This window comes from Megalops cyprinoides, chromosome 17 (genome assembly GCF_013368585.1).
Source record: "Megalops cyprinoides isolate fMegCyp1 chromosome 17, fMegCyp1.pri, whole genome shotgun sequence".
Lineage (NCBI taxonomy): Eukaryota > Metazoa > Chordata > Actinopteri > Elopiformes > Megalopidae > Megalops > Megalops cyprinoides.
In genome coordinates this window covers 8,097,464-8,115,924 of record NC_050599.1, presented here as the reverse complement: position 1 = coordinate 8,115,924, position 18,461 = coordinate 8,097,464, and the positions used below count along the sequence as shown (strand labels likewise).

The 18,461-nt window shown below is 40.3% G+C and overlaps 1 protein-coding gene across 1 annotated transcript in view; it reads left to right on the top strand.

Moving 5' to 3' along the window:
- The window catches only part of kcnk3a (potassium channel, subfamily K, member 3a), a 28,210-nt gene extending 10,330 nt beyond the window's left edge, over positions 1-17,880 (top strand). The window contains exon 2 of the mRNA XM_036549536.1: positions 16,401-17,880. Within this exon, the coding sequence (XP_036405429.1) occupies positions 16,401-17,269 (869 nt within the window). The 3' untranslated portion in view covers positions 17,270-17,880. The remainder of the gene's footprint in view (positions 1-16,400) is intronic.
- The last annotated feature ends 581 nt before the right edge of the window (positions 17,881-18,461 follow it).

Below are 18,461 nucleotides of genomic sequence, written 5' to 3'. Positions count from 1 at the left end.
ATGGACCAAAAAAAAAAATGATGCATGAGTTCAGAAATTTGTGCAATCGCTCTACATGAAATGTTCTTCAGTGTTATAGCCTGCATCACGTTAGCTGGCTTCAGTTAACATGATAGGAGTCGGGCTTGTTCTGCTTCATGACAAAGATGGAATATGAATAAAGTCAAGCTAACTCATGTCTGGCTTGTGAATTCAGCTGAGACACTTACCAAATTCCAGGCGATGTCATGCCACAACGCAGATGTTGCTGGAGTGCAAAGTGTAACATAATAATTATCAAAATATATAAAATTTAATATCACATGGCAGCCATGCTTCTTATGATGTCATCATGAAATGTAAAGACATGTCACTATCTGTGCTACACTACAAACTTTAATTACAAGTGAAATTCCAAGGACTGAATTCAAGGACAATGAATACATCAAATGGTCTCAGAGGAGATGTTGTTTAAATGATAGGTACTGTTAGGTAGCTACATTGTGGAAAAGAATATGGCATTTTTAAATAAAAATAAACTTCACTCAAACGGTAAAATCATATCTACATTGCTTTTATGGTTGTGTTTTTATGGTTTTACAAATCATATACCGCTTTTGTAGAAATAATCCATAACACCTGCATTTATTAATCAGTTGCCATCTTTCTGTGATTTTAAACAGCTAAGGAATGAAAACCAGATGGAAAATCTTTGAATGTACCTGCAGTTTGGAACCTCACTGGTGCTCTGGTGACAGTATGAAATTACACCCCAAACTATGACTTTGGGCCCTGCAGTAGTGTAGTACAGTCCCAGGAGATGATGCTGTTTTGAAAATGGCCATGTCAGTGACTCACCAAGGTTTCGTGTGCAGTCAATAGAACAAATACAACAATAATAGTAACAAAAACCTTGACAACAACAAATACTACAATGACAACAACACTGTCAAAAATGCACAGCCCAGTCGACATTAAGTAGCGAAATTCATGTTTGCCTACATATGATATATTTAAAAATGTATATAACATGTTAAATGTGTGTGTCTGTACAATGTTGTAGATAAATAAGAAGTGTGAGAGAATGAGAAAGTGAGAAGCATGGCATGAGGTAAACGCCTGCACGCAGTTCACTGCTGACCTAATTTCAGACTAATTAATTACACTAATAGGTGTGTTAATTTGATTTAATGGACTAAGCAAATGTGAGAAACACTAGCTGTCACTTACTTTCTCATGCTGGAATACTGTCTACACAACCATGCAAATGCTCTCAATAGAAGCACACATTCAACAAACAAATAAGTTATCAAGTCACATTTGCAGTCTTGTGTGTGGAAAAAAAAACATGTATTGGCTAGAATTGATTACTACAAATTACTCTAGTGGCATATATTGCAATGCTGCAATAAAGGTTTTATATTATGCAAACACCTCTTTATATCATCTTTGGCATATATCACACAGAATGCTATACCACACTGGTAACGGACAGACCTGTGACATTTGAGTTAAAAGTCTACAAGATTACACGGAAGTGTAAACAAGCATTCCTTAAATAAGAAATGACAACAAATTTGAACCTTCTTGCCAGGTAGATTGAGTGCTTAATTTTTAAAGCCATTGGCTGCAGTTTGTGCCATCCTCTTGAATCACTTCCTCTCAGATAGGAAGGGCTTTTGCAGGGAGGGTGACTCATACTACAATATTTATTTCACAAATGTATAATGTAAATACATTCAGTTCCTTACAACTTATAAAGCTAAAATATACACAAAACATATGTATATTATTTATATAAAAATAATAACATGTATATTATTTATACAGTCTAAATAACCCTCTCTTTCAACCCACAGCTCAGCAAAGTTGCTGACACGTTGTCTTGGGAGTTCTGTTCTGGCAGTGAGTCAGAGAAAACACATGCCAAGATCAGCATTCCATCAACATTGCCCTGCTCTTTGGCACAGCTCTCAGAGCTCCGGCAGATACCACATCTTTTTTTTTTTTTTTGGTTATCAAGCACAAATCTTAACCAGAGAAGCTATCAGAGTTATTTAGCGAAGCACACCCCAGATTATACAGCTACCATTCCTATTAGATTACCTTCCCAGTTCTAAAACGGTGTAGTGTGTACTGGACTGTAACTAACCAGTGTATTAAGAGAACTCAGGAGGTCCTACGAGAGGGCTTGAATACTATGTACATTTACATTTATTCATTTAGCAGACGCTTTTATCCAAAGCGACTTACATAGGTTACAGTTCTTTACAATGTTATCCATTTATACAGCCGGATATTTACTGAGGCAACTGTGGGTTAAGTACCTTGCCCAAGGGTACAGCAGCAGTGTCCCAGCGGGGATTGAACTGGCAACCTTTCGGTTACGAGTCATGCTCCTTAACCACTATGCTACACTGCTGCCCAGTGTATGTATATTTGCTTACGCGCGCAGTGGTTTGAGGCCTATTACTATTTACCGCGCACTGACTCTAATGTGCTTTTGTTCTTCAGTCATTACACGCAAATATAAAATGCATGACGTTTTGTATGGCGCATCACCTAATATGAGAAGGGCACCATTGCGTTCCCAGCAGGCGAGCCCACCAGTCTATCGCAACAGAATTTGTTTGCGCATTTGATCTTATTCTAAGCTTGAAACTGATCTACGTCAAAAGGTGACCTTTCTTTGACAGGAAATACGCTGCACTACCAATTAGCTCCACGTGTCAGAATCATTTTCATATTTAATGGCACCAAAAGCAGGCTTCCTTTTTATCTAATGCAGTACTTAGCCTTTAAATGCTGGGGTCGTGCGCCTCCCTGGCACAGACGTGATTCACGAACCAAAATATACGCGGTTTACTGGTGTGATGCCTTGTATATTAGTGATACAAATCAGATCATTGATCCCCCCACCAAGAAGTCTATTCTGGTACTGTTTCATCAGCGTGGAACGCTCCTTTTACTGACATAATGGAAATTGCCTGCTGCCAAAGTCTGGCACTCCCTTATAAGGAAACCCTGAACAGTGAGGACGCAGACCTGCATGAGTTTCTGCTGTCGCTCCTGTTTTCACGGCAACGCTGGACTCCTTACGATGGATGATTTCAGATGCAGGGGACGGACGCGGGCATTGTGGTGGGAAGCTCTGTCCCTGTGGACGCAGCCGTGTGCTATTTTCAGTTCTCTTACAAAAACAGGGGCTTTTGCCAAGTCACGATTCACTGACCCGTCTCTCTCTCCCCCCCCCCCTTTTGCTGAACCGTCGCGGATCCTATGCCGAAACCCGGGACTCTAGGTTGTGGGAGCGTACAAACGCTCGCTGACGGGTGATGGGGGGTGGGAAATGAACTGACATGTCCATCGCAAGCTCGCAAGCCTTTTTCTTTTCCCGTGACTATGACCGGTTTATGGCCATATGGTTACTTTCACTTTTTTTCGTCAACCCCCCCCCAGTGTGTAAATAGCACAAAGCCCACCTCGCCTCTGTTTGTTGGAAGTAAAACTGCCGGCTGACGTCACCCGTTAGCGCAACAAACACGCGAGCCGTTTTTATATCAGATTAGCCCATTCGTGTCTTTGCCGAACATGAAATCCGAGAGCATAAAAGCTCCATTACAGATGGATGGAGAGCACGTTTTCAGCAGATGGTTTCCCTCCATGACTGAAAGGGGATTATTTAAATTTTTTTTCTATATATAATTTTAGATTTTTACACGTTTGTCACCTGTTTGAGAATCTGTCATCTGTTTGAGAATCTGTGAACAAAGATATAATTGATCATGTGACATCATGGCTTTGAGCAACTCAAAAGATGTCTATGTCACTACTTATCTACCTTAAATAGAGACATTTTATTTCACATTAGTAAGACCCATGATTTCACAATGCTGCTTTTTGACTGTTAATACTTCCTTTTTCTCAGAATTCTACACTTGTACAAAATGTTCAATGCAAAACGAAAGATAAACACCACCCACTGAATATGTGATAATCACTGGTGGGAACATTCATGTTGGTGATCTTTGAAGTTAATGGTTAATGCATATTTATATCTTACCACAGCCATCAACCAATCCTGTAAGCTACTGTGCTAAGCACTTACTGACTTTAGAGTAAGGCCACAGCAGACTTACTGGACATCTGGTATAATGTATGATTAGTGTATCCATTTATATTGACAGCTGACAGTTGTACATTCATGATGTTTTACCGTATATTCAGGATAGTACCTCACAGCATACATGACCAATGAATGTACTCGCTAGCAACAGCTATGAGCCAACAGCCACATAAATGTAAAGAAACATCTGTTCCCCAAAATTACAGAATGTTAGCACCTCGGCTTACTATAACACATGTAATTTTTTTATCTTTCATGTGCACTTTGTGCAGACTCATTTTTTGATTTTTGAAGAACAAGAAAAGGTGGATTACAGTCCAACAGACTGACGAGAGAAAGGAAATTACATATTGCAATCAATATTCAGTTTTAAAGTTCAACTCAAATGGAGGCTTGTTGTGGTGTTCTTCATGTAGAATGCTTGATGCAGAATCAGAAAATCATTGCTACAAGTCAATTCACAAATAAACACTTTCAGCAATTAATTCAGACAGGTTAATCTTGAAATGAGGAAAGACTCCTCTGTCACACAGACAAGGTTTTTTGGGGCCTAAACGTCTGGCAGCTGTGTGTGCAAGAGCTGGCGTGTCAACAGCTCAGTGAGCTAAAGGGGTTGGAGACTGCATTTAAAGGGGGCGGGGGGGGGGAGAGCTCAGTATGTAAACAAAGTGGAGGTCACTTAAAGTTTAAGATGTCAATACAAAACTGATGGACATTTCTGGGATGAGGGAAGTGAACACTCAAGATCTGGCCTGGGAAAACAGCGGGATGGGGATAAATGGGAGTATGTGTTGGAGGGGTGGGGGGTGGGGGGGTGAAATGAAGGGGGTCGGAATTGTGGAGATAAGGTTGCTAGGCACGGCTGGGTGAACAATTCTACTCCGGTGGAGAATTCCTGGGAGGGGAAGGGGAGCAGAGGTTCAAAACAAGGGCATAAAACTCCTCAGTGTCCTTTCCGCAAATCCCTTTTTTAATTTGCACCAGAGAGCGATTAACAGCTTAATTCACCTTATCTGGGCAGACGTGAAACTAAAACCGTTTGGGAGAGTGATGGGTCCTGGAGCGGGCGGCCATCCAGGACTCGGGTCAAAGCCGGCCGGTGTCATTCGACACTGGGCGGAAAGCGCAAAGGGTGCCGTTACCGTGACGAGCTGAGCCATGCCACCTGTGCCAGTGCAGATGGACGAGCTCGAGTGCAAAAAGCAGGCAGAAAGAATGACAGAATGGCCTCTCACTGGTCTGGGTAAATGCCAGGTATAACAGTACAATTGGCAGCAGCTTTACGCAGAAATGTTGATGTTTTAGGAGAGGTCACTTCAGGTGAGTTCCAAAATAAGTTCCTGAAAATGTCCAGCTGACGTGAAAGAAATTCATTTCACATATATCAGATGATGGCCAGTAACCCAGATTTTGGCTTTTTCCCTAGAATTGATCTAGGGCACTTTACCGGAAAACTGTTTTTATTTCTTTCCCTGTCCTCTTGGAGAGTTCACCTTAGCAAGCAGTTTCTGCACAGTGTATAACTGCTTCGTCAATAAAAAAGCATTTCATTCTCAGTACTTGCATTATGTGATGGAAAAACAGAAATGAAAACCCTTCATAAGCAAATTACATAGCCAGGATGATTTCTGCAATGGGTTATTACAGCAGCTATCTAACATTAGTATTTATGCCTCATTTCATGTAAAAAATTCGTAAAAAATGGCAGCTCAAAAGCAGTCTACAACAAGGCAAACAAAGGCAATCACGAGCAAAGATCATACCATTTTTGTGAGACCTTAGCACATATTCAATAAGCTGAATTCACTTCCATGCTAACCACCGGTTTTTGTCCTGCATTCCAGCCCAGAACATAGATCATAGATTTTCTGTTTGAATCAGTCAGTACTGGTGGGTAATACCTTGCCAAACTCTCTGAAGACTTGCTTGACACAGACAGCAAAATAATTCTACTTCTGCTTGTTTTTTAAGCAGCGTTTACTATTCTTATTCTTATTCTTATTCTTATTCTTATTTATTCTAAAATTTCTTCTCAAGAGCAATGTTTAAGACTGCCAAGATACAGCGCATACAGCCAGAGGAGCACTGGTTCCAGGTCACAGTCCTGAGGGATCATTTGTATACACTGGTTTTCACTCCAACTCAGGGCAAGTAATTAGGTCTGACTGAACTGTTAAATGAACACTGATCTGGATCTGACATCTCTTTATCTACTAAAGGTCCTTTGGAAAGGAACTGTGTTTTTGGAGCAAATGTCTTGTCGCTTGGCCAGTGTTGCTGCCTTGTCTGCCAGCTCCTCTTGTGAATTTCAGTTGTCTGTTTTTTTTATTTAATATCTCTGGAAGGTTTGGACTGTTTGGTGGGTAGTTAACTTTTAAGGTGCTCGGCTCTTTATCAGTTATTTGTTTTGACTGCTTCTCCACCTTTTCATTGAAATAAATTCCTTTTTTGCATTTCTTTTTTGAATGCTCGAGGGTTTTTGTGTCTGATAAAGTCTTGGTTGTAACCAGTAATGATGGGAGAGGGAGGCTCGAGGAACACCAAATGGGTGGAGCCATGGCATTATGTGTTGTCAGTAACTCTTCCATTCAAACAAATCATTACACTCTTGTTATGGAGAGCAGAGTGTTTTGATTGGTTCATTTCAATCTTTGATTGCAAGAGGTAGCTCTCCCCATTGTGGAGCTAAGACTAAGCTTCACTCCGCCATCACTAGTACTGTACCTGCCTAGCTGTTCTAATTTACATTTTTCCCATTCGTTAATTGGAAGCCCTTCTCCGTGTCTAGGTTTTCAGCTATACTCCACACAAGTTTCTGTTGTCTTTCCCCTCCACTAGTTATTACATTTCAAGGCCTCAGGGGAAACACTGTCCCCAGATTGTGGTTTACTCAAAGGCCTGTCCCACACCTCACACCTCATCTTTTCAAGTTAAATAACAAAGAAAAAGATAAAATACAAGAATGTACATAAATACCATATACATAATAAATGAGACAGAACAAAGCAGATATGTTGTGCCTGTTCTGCTAGCCTTCATCAGTACACACAAATCAGCCCAAATATCTATTTGTTTAGTTCTACAACATTCTACATTCTATTACACTCCAGTTTGATTTCTGGCAGTACCTTTCCTCATCCCTTCAACACAGCTTCCTCTAATTCCTGACTTCTCCGCAGGGAGCGATACATATTCATTTGGACATTTACGGCATATTGCTACATTTCCTTCAGTTTACTCTAGGCGATTTCTTGCAGTGGTTGTCTTGGTAATGAAAATTTGCAGGTTTTTTTTTTCCTCTCTTGGCATAAAACTCTGCTGAGTTCTTTTTGTTCTTGCTGCAAGTCAATCTACTTTAAGCTCCTGTCTTGCATAACAATGCAAAGGGAACCCTTCAAAGATAATTACCTCAATGAATAGAAATGCCTGTGTAGAAATGCCTTTTTTTTCTAATTTCAAACTCAATGAAATCACATATGATGGTTTCAGTAAATTTTTATGATGTAATAATTTAGCCATATGTATTGGGCTGATTTTAAGCAAGTCCATCTCAAGTTCTATAAAATTCCAGCTCATTCCTCCTTTAATAAGTGCTTCCTGTTCATCTAACTTCCATGTTATGCTCACACATTATGCTGGGTGATATGTTAGGGATATTTTATGAGTACTTCACTGCAAAAAAAGAGGTCAGCATGTGTTCTGCAATTTTTAGAAAGGAGTCAGAATCCCTATAGTCCCATAATCCAATGCAGTAAAAATTGGTTCAAAGTTTTTTTTTTAATTATAGTATTCATTTTTGCAGCATCATACAAAGGAATGTTACAGAACAAGATATACTGAGAAGATATAAAGACAGAAACAAAAAATATAAAAAACACTGCAATGGAAACTCTTGCATAGATACATTTAATTTACCAAGAAAAATAAATTAATAAATCAAATAAAAATAAGAAATAAAAACTAAAAGCACGCTTTGAAAGTATCAAGAATTTAATTTAGAAAATCCATGTGAAGGTTAATATGACTCAATCTGAGAAAAGCCTGCAAACAGCTATGGTAAAATGAATGGAGGATTAAATTCATTTAGGCGGAAAGATTGCATAACAGTGCGAGGACCTTGGGCTACATCGATGAACGCATTACTGCCAGTTTGATAGGGGTGAGGAAACAGAAAGCAGATCACATAAAAACTCTTCCACAAGTTTGCTTCTGTGTGGCCCAGAATACAAAAGACAATCATGAGATAACTGAGTTTGAAGAGGTCTTTTCCTTTAGCCTCTGAAGTTTGAAAACAGAACTTAGATATGTTACTAAATACAATTAGCATCATGACTGTGGCTGTTTGTATCTAAGTTGCAAGGTTAAAGTTTAAGCTGGAAGGAGTCCTTACAGTATCAGTTACTGTAAATGCACAGGTTTTTACTCCAATATATTGCCACAAGAACACTGATGTTTTCATACAAATAGAGATCTATAGGCTGAATGAAAACCCTTTATTAACAGGAGAGAAGTGATGGGAAAGGGAGGCTTCATGAGACTGAAAATGGGTGTAACTTCCATGTGTTATGAGTGACGCACTGATATGAACATATTAATGTTGTGGAGTAGCAAAGTTTTTTTTGTTTCTTCCATGATGAAAATTAACAGCACACGGCAGTGCTACCCAATACAGGGTTACAACACCTTACTCTCCCTACTGAGGAAGAACTTACCTTTACTATTCATTAATAAGAAATGCTGTTTGAACTAAATGCACAGTGCTCAATGTATGCGAGAATATGTCATTGGATAGTAACAGTTATCTATTTAGCAAATGCACCTGTTATAATACATATTGTAAGGATCAAGACTAGCACTGCTACATGGATATTTAAGTTTAGCTCACTAACATTGAGGCCAATGACCATTTTGTTGTTGGTAACTTTTGGTGATGTGGTGATGCATAGATCATGGGTTGAATCCCGACAAAGCCACTCTGTTCATACTTCTGCAATGTGGTCCTCGCTATTAAAACGATGTGAAACAGGTCATACCCAACCTGAAGCACGTGAACACAGATGTAGAAATCGCATCACGGTCGATTAACAGAATCTCTCATCCAGAGCGATTCACATGGCTCACTGTTTTTAAATGTCATCATTCAATCTGCATGCGTGGTTTACTTTTCATAGGAGTCTGGTTAAAGTGTCGCTGACTAGTGATCGGAGAGTGAGTCTTCATAAGCCCAAGATCAGTGATTTACCATAGATAACAAAGGTTTTAATTGGTTCATACCAATCAGTGAGTGCCAGCATATGGTAATTCTATTCGGTGTGGGGCTCATGAGGCCTCACTGTCCCGTCACTATTAACAAGTCCCTGCCTACCAGTTTGTACTAAAATTTTGAATATGCTGAAAATGTGTTTCTGAGTAAAATCTATAAATTATCTATGTATTCAGACTTCAGCAATGGAGCCTATTGAAGCTTTTCACTTTTTCAAGTTCAAAGGGAGAAAAGATTCCACATCCTTGTCTGGTTTCCCTGCTCTGATGAAGTTCTGTATGGGCTGATCAGTGATTCTAAGGGGCAAATAAAAAAACCTACACCGAGAACAGGCACGGAGAGGAACACAGCACACCTGTGTGCTTGTGCCCTTTTGTTAAATATTTTCTCCTTGTTAGTTAGGCTTGATGTGAAGTTCTTTTATGGGTCTTTTGAAGGCCCTGATTGCAATTCACATATTTCCTTTCACATGGTAATTGTGAAATCATTACATAAGATAAGAATTTTTTTTTTTCCCCTTTCGTCTCTTGTTTTCATCATGCAAGTCTTTAATCTCCCCTGTGCTCTGGATACTACCTTTCCAGGGCTGAAGTTGTGTTTGTTGCTGGAAGGAACGGCCTCTATGACGTACGATACTGAGAAAATGATTACATTTACATTTATTCATTTAGCAGACGCTTTTATCCAAAGCGACTTACATAGGTTACAGTTCTTTACAATGTTATCCATTTATACAGCTGGATATTTACTGAGGAAATTGTGGGTTAAGTACCTTGCCCAAGGGCACAGCAGCAGTGTCCCAGCGGGGATTGAACCGGCAACCTTTCGGTTACGAGTCCTGCTCCTTAACCACTATGCTACACTGCCGTCCTGATCAAAGTAAGAGAGAGTGAGCACTGAAAGTAAGATGCGTTTCCCCCATTATTCTGGAAATCTGCCCAAATTGCTTTTCACTGCAGTGCCAAGTGGTAAGAGGAGCTTGATACTTAGCTCAGATTGAATTCCAAAATGACTCTACTTAATTAAGAGAACATATGGCAAGCCTAGCCTAACATTAAAATGTTCTGAAAAGGTCTGTGAAAAATTGGGGGCTTTAATCGTTTAATTTTTACTCTCTCCTCAAATCGAAGTGCATGCGAGCATTAAGTGATTATAATGCCTGAAAAAAAAACATTCACTCCATTACAGTGATAATGTTGAGAAGCACACATTATTGTGAGGGGCCATTAATGCAGTGCTCTGACTCCTGCCCACAGTCTACTTTCTTTTTTCTTAATTTTGTGAGTGTCACTACGAATGTAAAAGGTATCCAAACGTGTCTTCACGTTTCTGACAGGCTGGACCTAGGCAGCCATTGAAGCCACAGCAGTATTGCGTAACATTATCCTAGGCTATCCACAATGTGTCGTAGGTTATAACAGCCGGCCAGATTTGCTGTCATTGCTAATTTCCGGTATAATATCAACACATAAATGATTTTCACTTTACGTGTAATTTACGTTTAACTGCCAGTCATTTTCATTTTTGCTAAGCAGAAGCATTTGGATTGAAGTAATCTGTTCAAAGCTTGATAAAAGTCAAATGGTTCTATTATGGTTGTTGTACTGAAAATCTCTCTTCTCACTGGGGACAGAGGCAGTAAGAAGGGATTACAAACTAGGAAAAAAAATTAAGTTTTTATTTCACTTTTTTGTTTCAACATGAAATGTGTTCATTGTTAATTACATAATACATATAGGCTCTCCTTGGTGAGTATTTGGTTTCTTGTGTGGCCCGAGGCTATTTTTCCCAAATGAGGAAGTGACCCATGGAGCTGACAGAAACTGTACTCCGTTACAGCTCAGTACATTCACACCTTTTAAGGAAAAAAGTCTTATGTGTGGTTAAATCTTGAAAAGAGGCCAGCTAACCGAAACATTGATTTTATCTTGCTTGTACAATTCAAAAAAAAAAAAAAAAAAAAAAAACAGAGAAAAATCAAATGTGTTTGCTGTGTGCGTATATGTGTATATGTGTAGGGGGAAATATTCTTTTGTGTAGAACATTCTCCCCAAGCAAACGCTTGTCCACAAAAAGTGTTTTGTCACTCACACAAACACACACACACACACACACACACACACATCAAATGAATGGTGAGTAACAACCTAAAAACCTTTGTGTCATCTGTCAGTGTGACAGGATGAGATGTGACACAAGAGTATCGTCAGAGGAGCCGCGCCCCTCTGCGCTCCGGTTTCAGGGTCCTGTCACTTCCTGTTTCGCAGGCCGGTGTGACGAGCCCCCCCCATCATCACCATCCCTCCCTGTCACTCTGGGGGTCATCTCCCGTGGTGACACTCCTGACAGGCCGCAAATATAACATGGCTTCACAGCTCAACAGAGAACCGCTCAGACCTGAAGGCTGAATCTGAGCGTGGAAAAGTTTCGTTCCTGTGGCTGGCAGTCCGGCACTTTTAGCGTGTGTGCATGAATGTTAGAAAAAGGCACATCACGTCATTGGCCCTTCGCTTTCAGCAACAGGAAAAAAAATAATCAGGCTGCTCTGCGTGCAATGTACAGGTTCGCTGTGTTACATTACAGGCACGCAGCCCTTTTTCTCGACTTTCAATTAACCTCTCACAAAACACAGCCTGCAGATTACGGGAAAAATGTGATGGATTATTATTCCTACCGATTTGAGCTGGCCAGCAGAGTGCTAATCCCCAAACCCAGCACTTCACTGGTGTCTTTTTTTTTTTTTTTTTTTTTGAGGCACGGGCACGCACACATGGAAAAGCGCTCAAACACCTCTTCATTTGCAGAGGCTTGATCCCTAAATGCATGACTGGATCTCTTTCTCACAGGCAGCTGAAGAGGAATTCCATTTTTGCTTGGCTTATTTGCTTTTTGCTCATTGTCTGTTCTACTTCAGGAAGATGACAGTTTATTGTGTTTGCTAGAGATTAATGATAGTATACAAGCACGCTCATGTTTACATATAGCTTTTTCTTTGTGGATAAACCCCTGCTTTGGGAGCTGGCATGCTGTGCTGCCACATCTCTGATACAGCGTACTGGAGATAATCGAAACTATCCTTTTAGGTGATTGCATATTCACATGCACTGTATTTACTGTATTCTCTCTACAGCCAAGAGATTTGGCTCATTTTATTATTTTTTATCAGACTGTTGAAAGTAAAATAACTAAACAGCACTGACTGTTTTCTATCATTTCTGGAAACCTTACTTACCTTGACATTAGCAAGCAACAGCTCAACAGACAATATTTTTTCAAATAAAAAAAAAAAGAGTCTAACACTGTTAGACTTTCTTAGACTGAGCACAGCCTGCTTTCTTTTTGTATCACTGACATCATGGACAGATTTATCCTCCTCCTTAAGTTCAGAATGAGGTCCATTTAAAATAAGTAACTATAATTCTAAGCATAACTGCCATAAAGCTAATGCTAGGGGAGATAATGCACTGTAAATTATTACAGCGTGATGGGAAGTCGGAGCACAGTTGAGCAAACTCTTTTCATCTTTATCCTGTCTAGCAGAAAGAGCATGGAAAAGTGCAGACGGAGGAAGAAATCTCACTGGGAAATTACTTTGTGCAGAAGAAGATGAAGGCTAAAGTGAGGAGATGTGTTTGTGCCTTTTATCCGAGACAAAGATCTATCATTCCCCGCAACAGTGCAATAGCATTTTTGGTAGTTGGTTTATGGCAAAGTTTTAAAAGATTGTCATACAGAATGATATAAAACAGGAAGGAGTAATTATGATCAGTTATTTACATTACATTAGATTACATTATTGGCATTTAGCAGATGCTCTTATCTAAAGCAACTTACATGGGTCACAATTTTTTACATGTTACCCATTTATAAAACCAGATACCTTTTTCAAGGGTACAACAGCAGTGCCCCAGCAGGGAATTGAACCAGCAACCTTTCTGTTACGAGTGCTGCTCCTTAACACTATGCTACACCGCCCCATTCGTTCACATTTCCCATTTAGTTTTCCTTTTTTTCTGTAATGAAGATTCTCCATGCATTGGCGAAACACAGAAATGATGCTTGATGTTAGTGATACAAGGATACAGGGAAACATGTACCTCCAGATCATCCTCAAAGATTTATATTTAAGATGAAATGGGCCGCTGAGCCCATCAGAGTCTCTCCGCGTTGGACCACGTCAGCTGTGCGGAGGAGTGGAGGAAGACCGCATGACTCACTGCCACGAAACCATCAATAACGCTGATGCATCCCTGCTCGTCCATTACTCCCCCTCACGCTCGTCAAAAGCCCGTGAGCACCTCTTGTGATAACACAACGCCGGATTACAGTTTGGTGTTGGTGCAGAGCTAATGAAACACAATCAACTCTATGAAAAGGAACGGGGTGAAAAGATCCAACAGGCACAGCTCTTTGCTGGCCTTCGCGTTTAGGTGTTAAGTGGTTTATCGTACCCTCAGAGCAAACGACATGTGCATCGTTTATATTAATAGTTGTGATTACATGAAGTGCCATAAGGTAAATGTTCCGGGATCGGGACATATAATACAGTTGGTCTTAGTTTGACAGAGATTTCTGGTCATTTACTGACATTGGTATATTTAATGCACTGTGAATCATGGCATGAACTCAAAAAATCATCTTCACCCTCTCGTGGCAGCTTATGCTGATTTATTTTTGGTAACCTGTGACAGGTGTTTTTAGACCAGTGTAAATTCGCTACATCTGCAGTGTGCTGACAGTGAGTGGAAATGCATCTCTTTCCTGCATGTGTACAGTTTCTGTTCCTGGGTGATAAGGGCAATGCACACAGCTAGATGACAGACTTTATTTCTTATTTATATTCTGTGTTTTGTGTTGTGTTGTGTGAAATGTAATGCCATAAAAATGAGTAATGCCAGATTTAGGCTCAATCCTCTCAGACAGCAGAGGCTACAGCAGGATCTTTACGAGCAGACACTTGTCTTGATGTTGGCAAAGGAAAGAAATAGGGCAGCTTTGGTTAAAACAAAGCACTATTTTAATTAACAGCCTGGAGTATTTGAAAAAGAAAGCAGTCTCACTGAAAAATATATCCTTGAGTTGACTGAAAGTGATGCTGGTATCAATTTTCGTAAAACAATAATTTGATAAGTAGCAAGTTGATACTTTTGCATGGTTTCAAGTTTTAAGACCATGTATGTTTTAAACTAACAAAAAAAATCATTAGTAATGTGTAAAACCAAAATTATTAAGTAGCAGTTAAGAAACATAACATACTTTAACAAGATACTGCACTCTGAATTCTGAATGTGTTTGTTTGGTCCTTTAACTGTCCGTGTAGGGAACAGCTTTGATTCAATGTCTCGTCTGTGCTGACTTGGCGTGTCTCCAACAGAGATACTAGGATTGATGAAACACTGGAAGTACATCTAGATATATTTGCGTCCAAAATATTTCATGGATCACCATCAATCTTGCACTTTTAAAATTGCAGACCAAACTGTACCTTAGAAATGACATGTTCAAATGTACGGTAGTTCTGAAATTGCCAAGAGAAGACAGAATGTACAACAAGCACATCTAGGTTCAACAAGTCACATAAATACATCCTCAGATTTACCAAGCAAAAGAAAAAGCAAAAGCTTAATATAAGAATCACACTGCACACTGGTGTAACTCTAAAAAATCAGTTTTTTCATTGCTGAGAGCAGAACCAGCTCACAAACACAATTCAACCTATCCAGTTGCTTTACCCTGGCAAGTGATAATAATGCTCAATCTGAAAAGTATTTCACTCATTTCACTCATACAATATGCAGCTAGGTACGGAACTGCTATAATTATCTAGCAAGCTATTTTTTTTACCTCCAGTAAATGGCTTCTTAATATAGTACTGTGCTCTTTAGATAGCAAGCCATTTGTATGAAATACATTATGTATATTAGTCAACACACTAGTTAATGCTCTTATTAATTATTTGATGGTGTATTAGCCTCAGGCCCTGGCACTGAAATGAGGAAAATCAATTCTCTATAGCAAGCTGGTTGGCTAGGTGAAATAATAATAATAATAACAGTGATCCAAAGTCATGCAGGAGTTCCGCTTGAAGGATGTCTGAATGACTAATATTCAGCTACGCGAAAAGCAGTGATTTTCCCATTATATTCAAGCAAAGCAGTTTACTTACTAGAACAGCAAAGCTTTCACCCAATATTGCACAAACCAGGAGAGCATCCCTAAATAATAAATACATCAATACAGTACCAATGTGAGGAGTTTGCACAATTACATGTTTTGATAAGGTTAGAAAAACATTCTGTTACAAACCAGATTCAAATCTCTCTCATGTGATTTCAGTCACTCATTAAGAGCCACACCCTGTGATGTGTGATAGGGTTTTTTTTTTTTATTCCTAGGAACTGGGGAATCGAGAGGCAACATCTCCTTCTCCCGTCACTTCCTGTCACATCTGATTCAAAGAAAATACACAAACAGCATTCACTGCACGGGAAAAATGGGAACTGTGCTCTTCCTGACATGATGGCAGCTGTTTCTGCCATTAATCAGGCCACCCACTTTATCAATAATGAATGCATTGTCAATGATGATGATGAAGTCAAACAAATATCCCTCTTTTTACTTGTATACCTAAATTTATTGATTGGCACAACAGATAAAGATTTTTTACAAGTCTGTAGCTCCCATATGAACACTTTAAGAGAATTAGGCTCTATCCCTATCGTGTGACATCTTAATAAAAGCTGTTGGGGTTGATTGGAAGCAAATGTCTTCAACAGAGCTAATTATGGCTACATTTCAATCCCTGAAAAATTGTGCCTTTATAAATTATGAAAGGGTTCTCCCTGAGACAATGTCAACAGAAGGCCAATTTGCCGAACACGGCCGCATTTATAATTTCCTCACATGCTGTTAGTGTACGTGGCGGGGGTTTCTTTGAGTGGGTTTGAGTGACAGCTCCAAGAATAAATAGCGCCGTTTAATTGCTGATGTCGGCTGAGCCAGCCCTCTTTGCCTCTCTGTGTGCCGTTTCAGGGTACGGGCATGCGGCTCCAAGCACGGACGGCGGGAAGGTGTTCTGCATGTTCTACGCTCTCCTGGGGATCCCCCTCACGCTGGTCATGTTCCAGAGCCTGGGCGAGCGGATCAATACCTTCGTCAGGTACCTGCTACACCGACTCAAGAAGTGCCTTGGGCTGCGGCGGACGGAAGTCTCCATGGCCAACATGGTGATCATCGGCTTCTTCTCCTGCATCAGCACGCTGTGTGTGGGGGCAGCCGCCTTCTCCAGCTATGAGGACTGGAGCTTCTTCCACGCCTACTACTACTGCTTCATCACGCTCACCACCATCGGCTTCGGGGACTACGTGGCGCTGCAGAAGGACCACGCCCTGCAGAACAACCCCAGGTACGTGGCGTTCAGCTTCATCTACATCCTGACGGGCCTGACGGTCATCGGCGCCTTCCTCAACCTGGTGGTGCTGCGGTTCATGACCATGAATGCCGAGGACGAGAAGCGGGACGCCGAGCAGCGGGCGCTGCTCTCCCGCAACGGGCAGGCCAGCGGCATCCGCCGCGGCGCCGAGCCGGCCTCCTCCGCCGCAGGGGGCGGAACGGGGCGGGGCCTGCGCAACGTGTACGCCGAGGTGCTGCACTTCCAGTCCATGTGCTCCTGCCTGTGGTACAAGAGCCGGGAGAAGCTGCAGTACTCCATCCCAATGATCATCCCCCGAGACCTTTCCACCTCCGACACCTATGTGGAGCAGGGTGACGTCTACACCGACCCCCACTCCAACGGCTGCGTGTGCAGCCTGCAGCACCGCTCCGCCATCAGCTCCGTCTCCACTGGGCTGCACAGCCTCTCCACCTTCCGGGGACTCATGAAACGGCGCAGCTCCATCTAGCTGCCCGGAGGACTCACTGCAGTTTTAGCTGTGCTTTGGGACTACACCAACTGTGGCACTGTTTTAGAAAAACCGATAAATCTGTGTTTTTTTCTTCATTCTCTCACGTTTAGGGTCTGTGAGAATGGATTATCTTTGGATAAGGGATATTTTAAGAGAAAAAAAGACATGCTACACTGTTGTATATTCTCACAATGGACATGAAGAAATTAATAAGAAATGTATATAATTATTGTATCCATATTTTTAACCTGATTTACAAGACTACACTTTTGGTTTATGAGTTTCATAAGTGAGGCATGTCTTTTTTCCACAAAAAATATGTGAGGGGGACTTTCAAGTATCACAGTTGCTCACTGAAAAAGAAATGTGTATATATTTGTAATTTTCACACTTTATTTAACAGTAATTGGTATTAGGAAGAGCCTATTTTTACAGCTAAAGGACTGAAAACCAAGATGTGAATTGTTTCTGTCACACTGACGTTCAGGTTACCCCACACTTTTTAATCTGCTTGAAATTACTCACTGTTTTATTTTGTACAAAGCATTGTCATATTCATTCTAACAGGCTTTTTTCATGCTCATATATTTGTGTTAATGTTTGTTTTATGTTCATGGCGTAAAGGATATCTATCATGGTTTTAATTTTGAGCATGTTAGCTCATTTTGTGTACAGTAGATTTTAACTTGTTCACTGCTGCACTTTAGAATACTATTATAGGTGTTTTAGGGCATTATGACTGGTGCATATTAAAATCAAAATGAAAACATCTTATTTCTAAGGTTTAATAGTTTGTTTCAAAAACAGTTTGCTTTTGAATAAATGTGTGGAGGTATTTGTGTATGATTTTAGTTTATAATTATACACCATTTTGAAAAAAAGCACTCAAAGTGGGGAGGGGGAGATGAATAGATTGCTGAGGAGGAACACCCCCATGATTTAGTAATACTTTTCACCATTTTAAGAAGTATGAATTATGAATATACAGAAGATGAAACTGATGTATGTCCAGCATCAGCAAAACCAAAAATGAAGAACTGCTTTAAAACAGCATCAGTGATTTCACATGAGTGAGTTCAATCAGATTTACAATGATATCATCCAAAAATATTGTACCATTTGTTTGTGCATTGAACTAATTTATTAATCTGCCATTGATAAACCAAATTGCATTAAAATGCAAATAAGA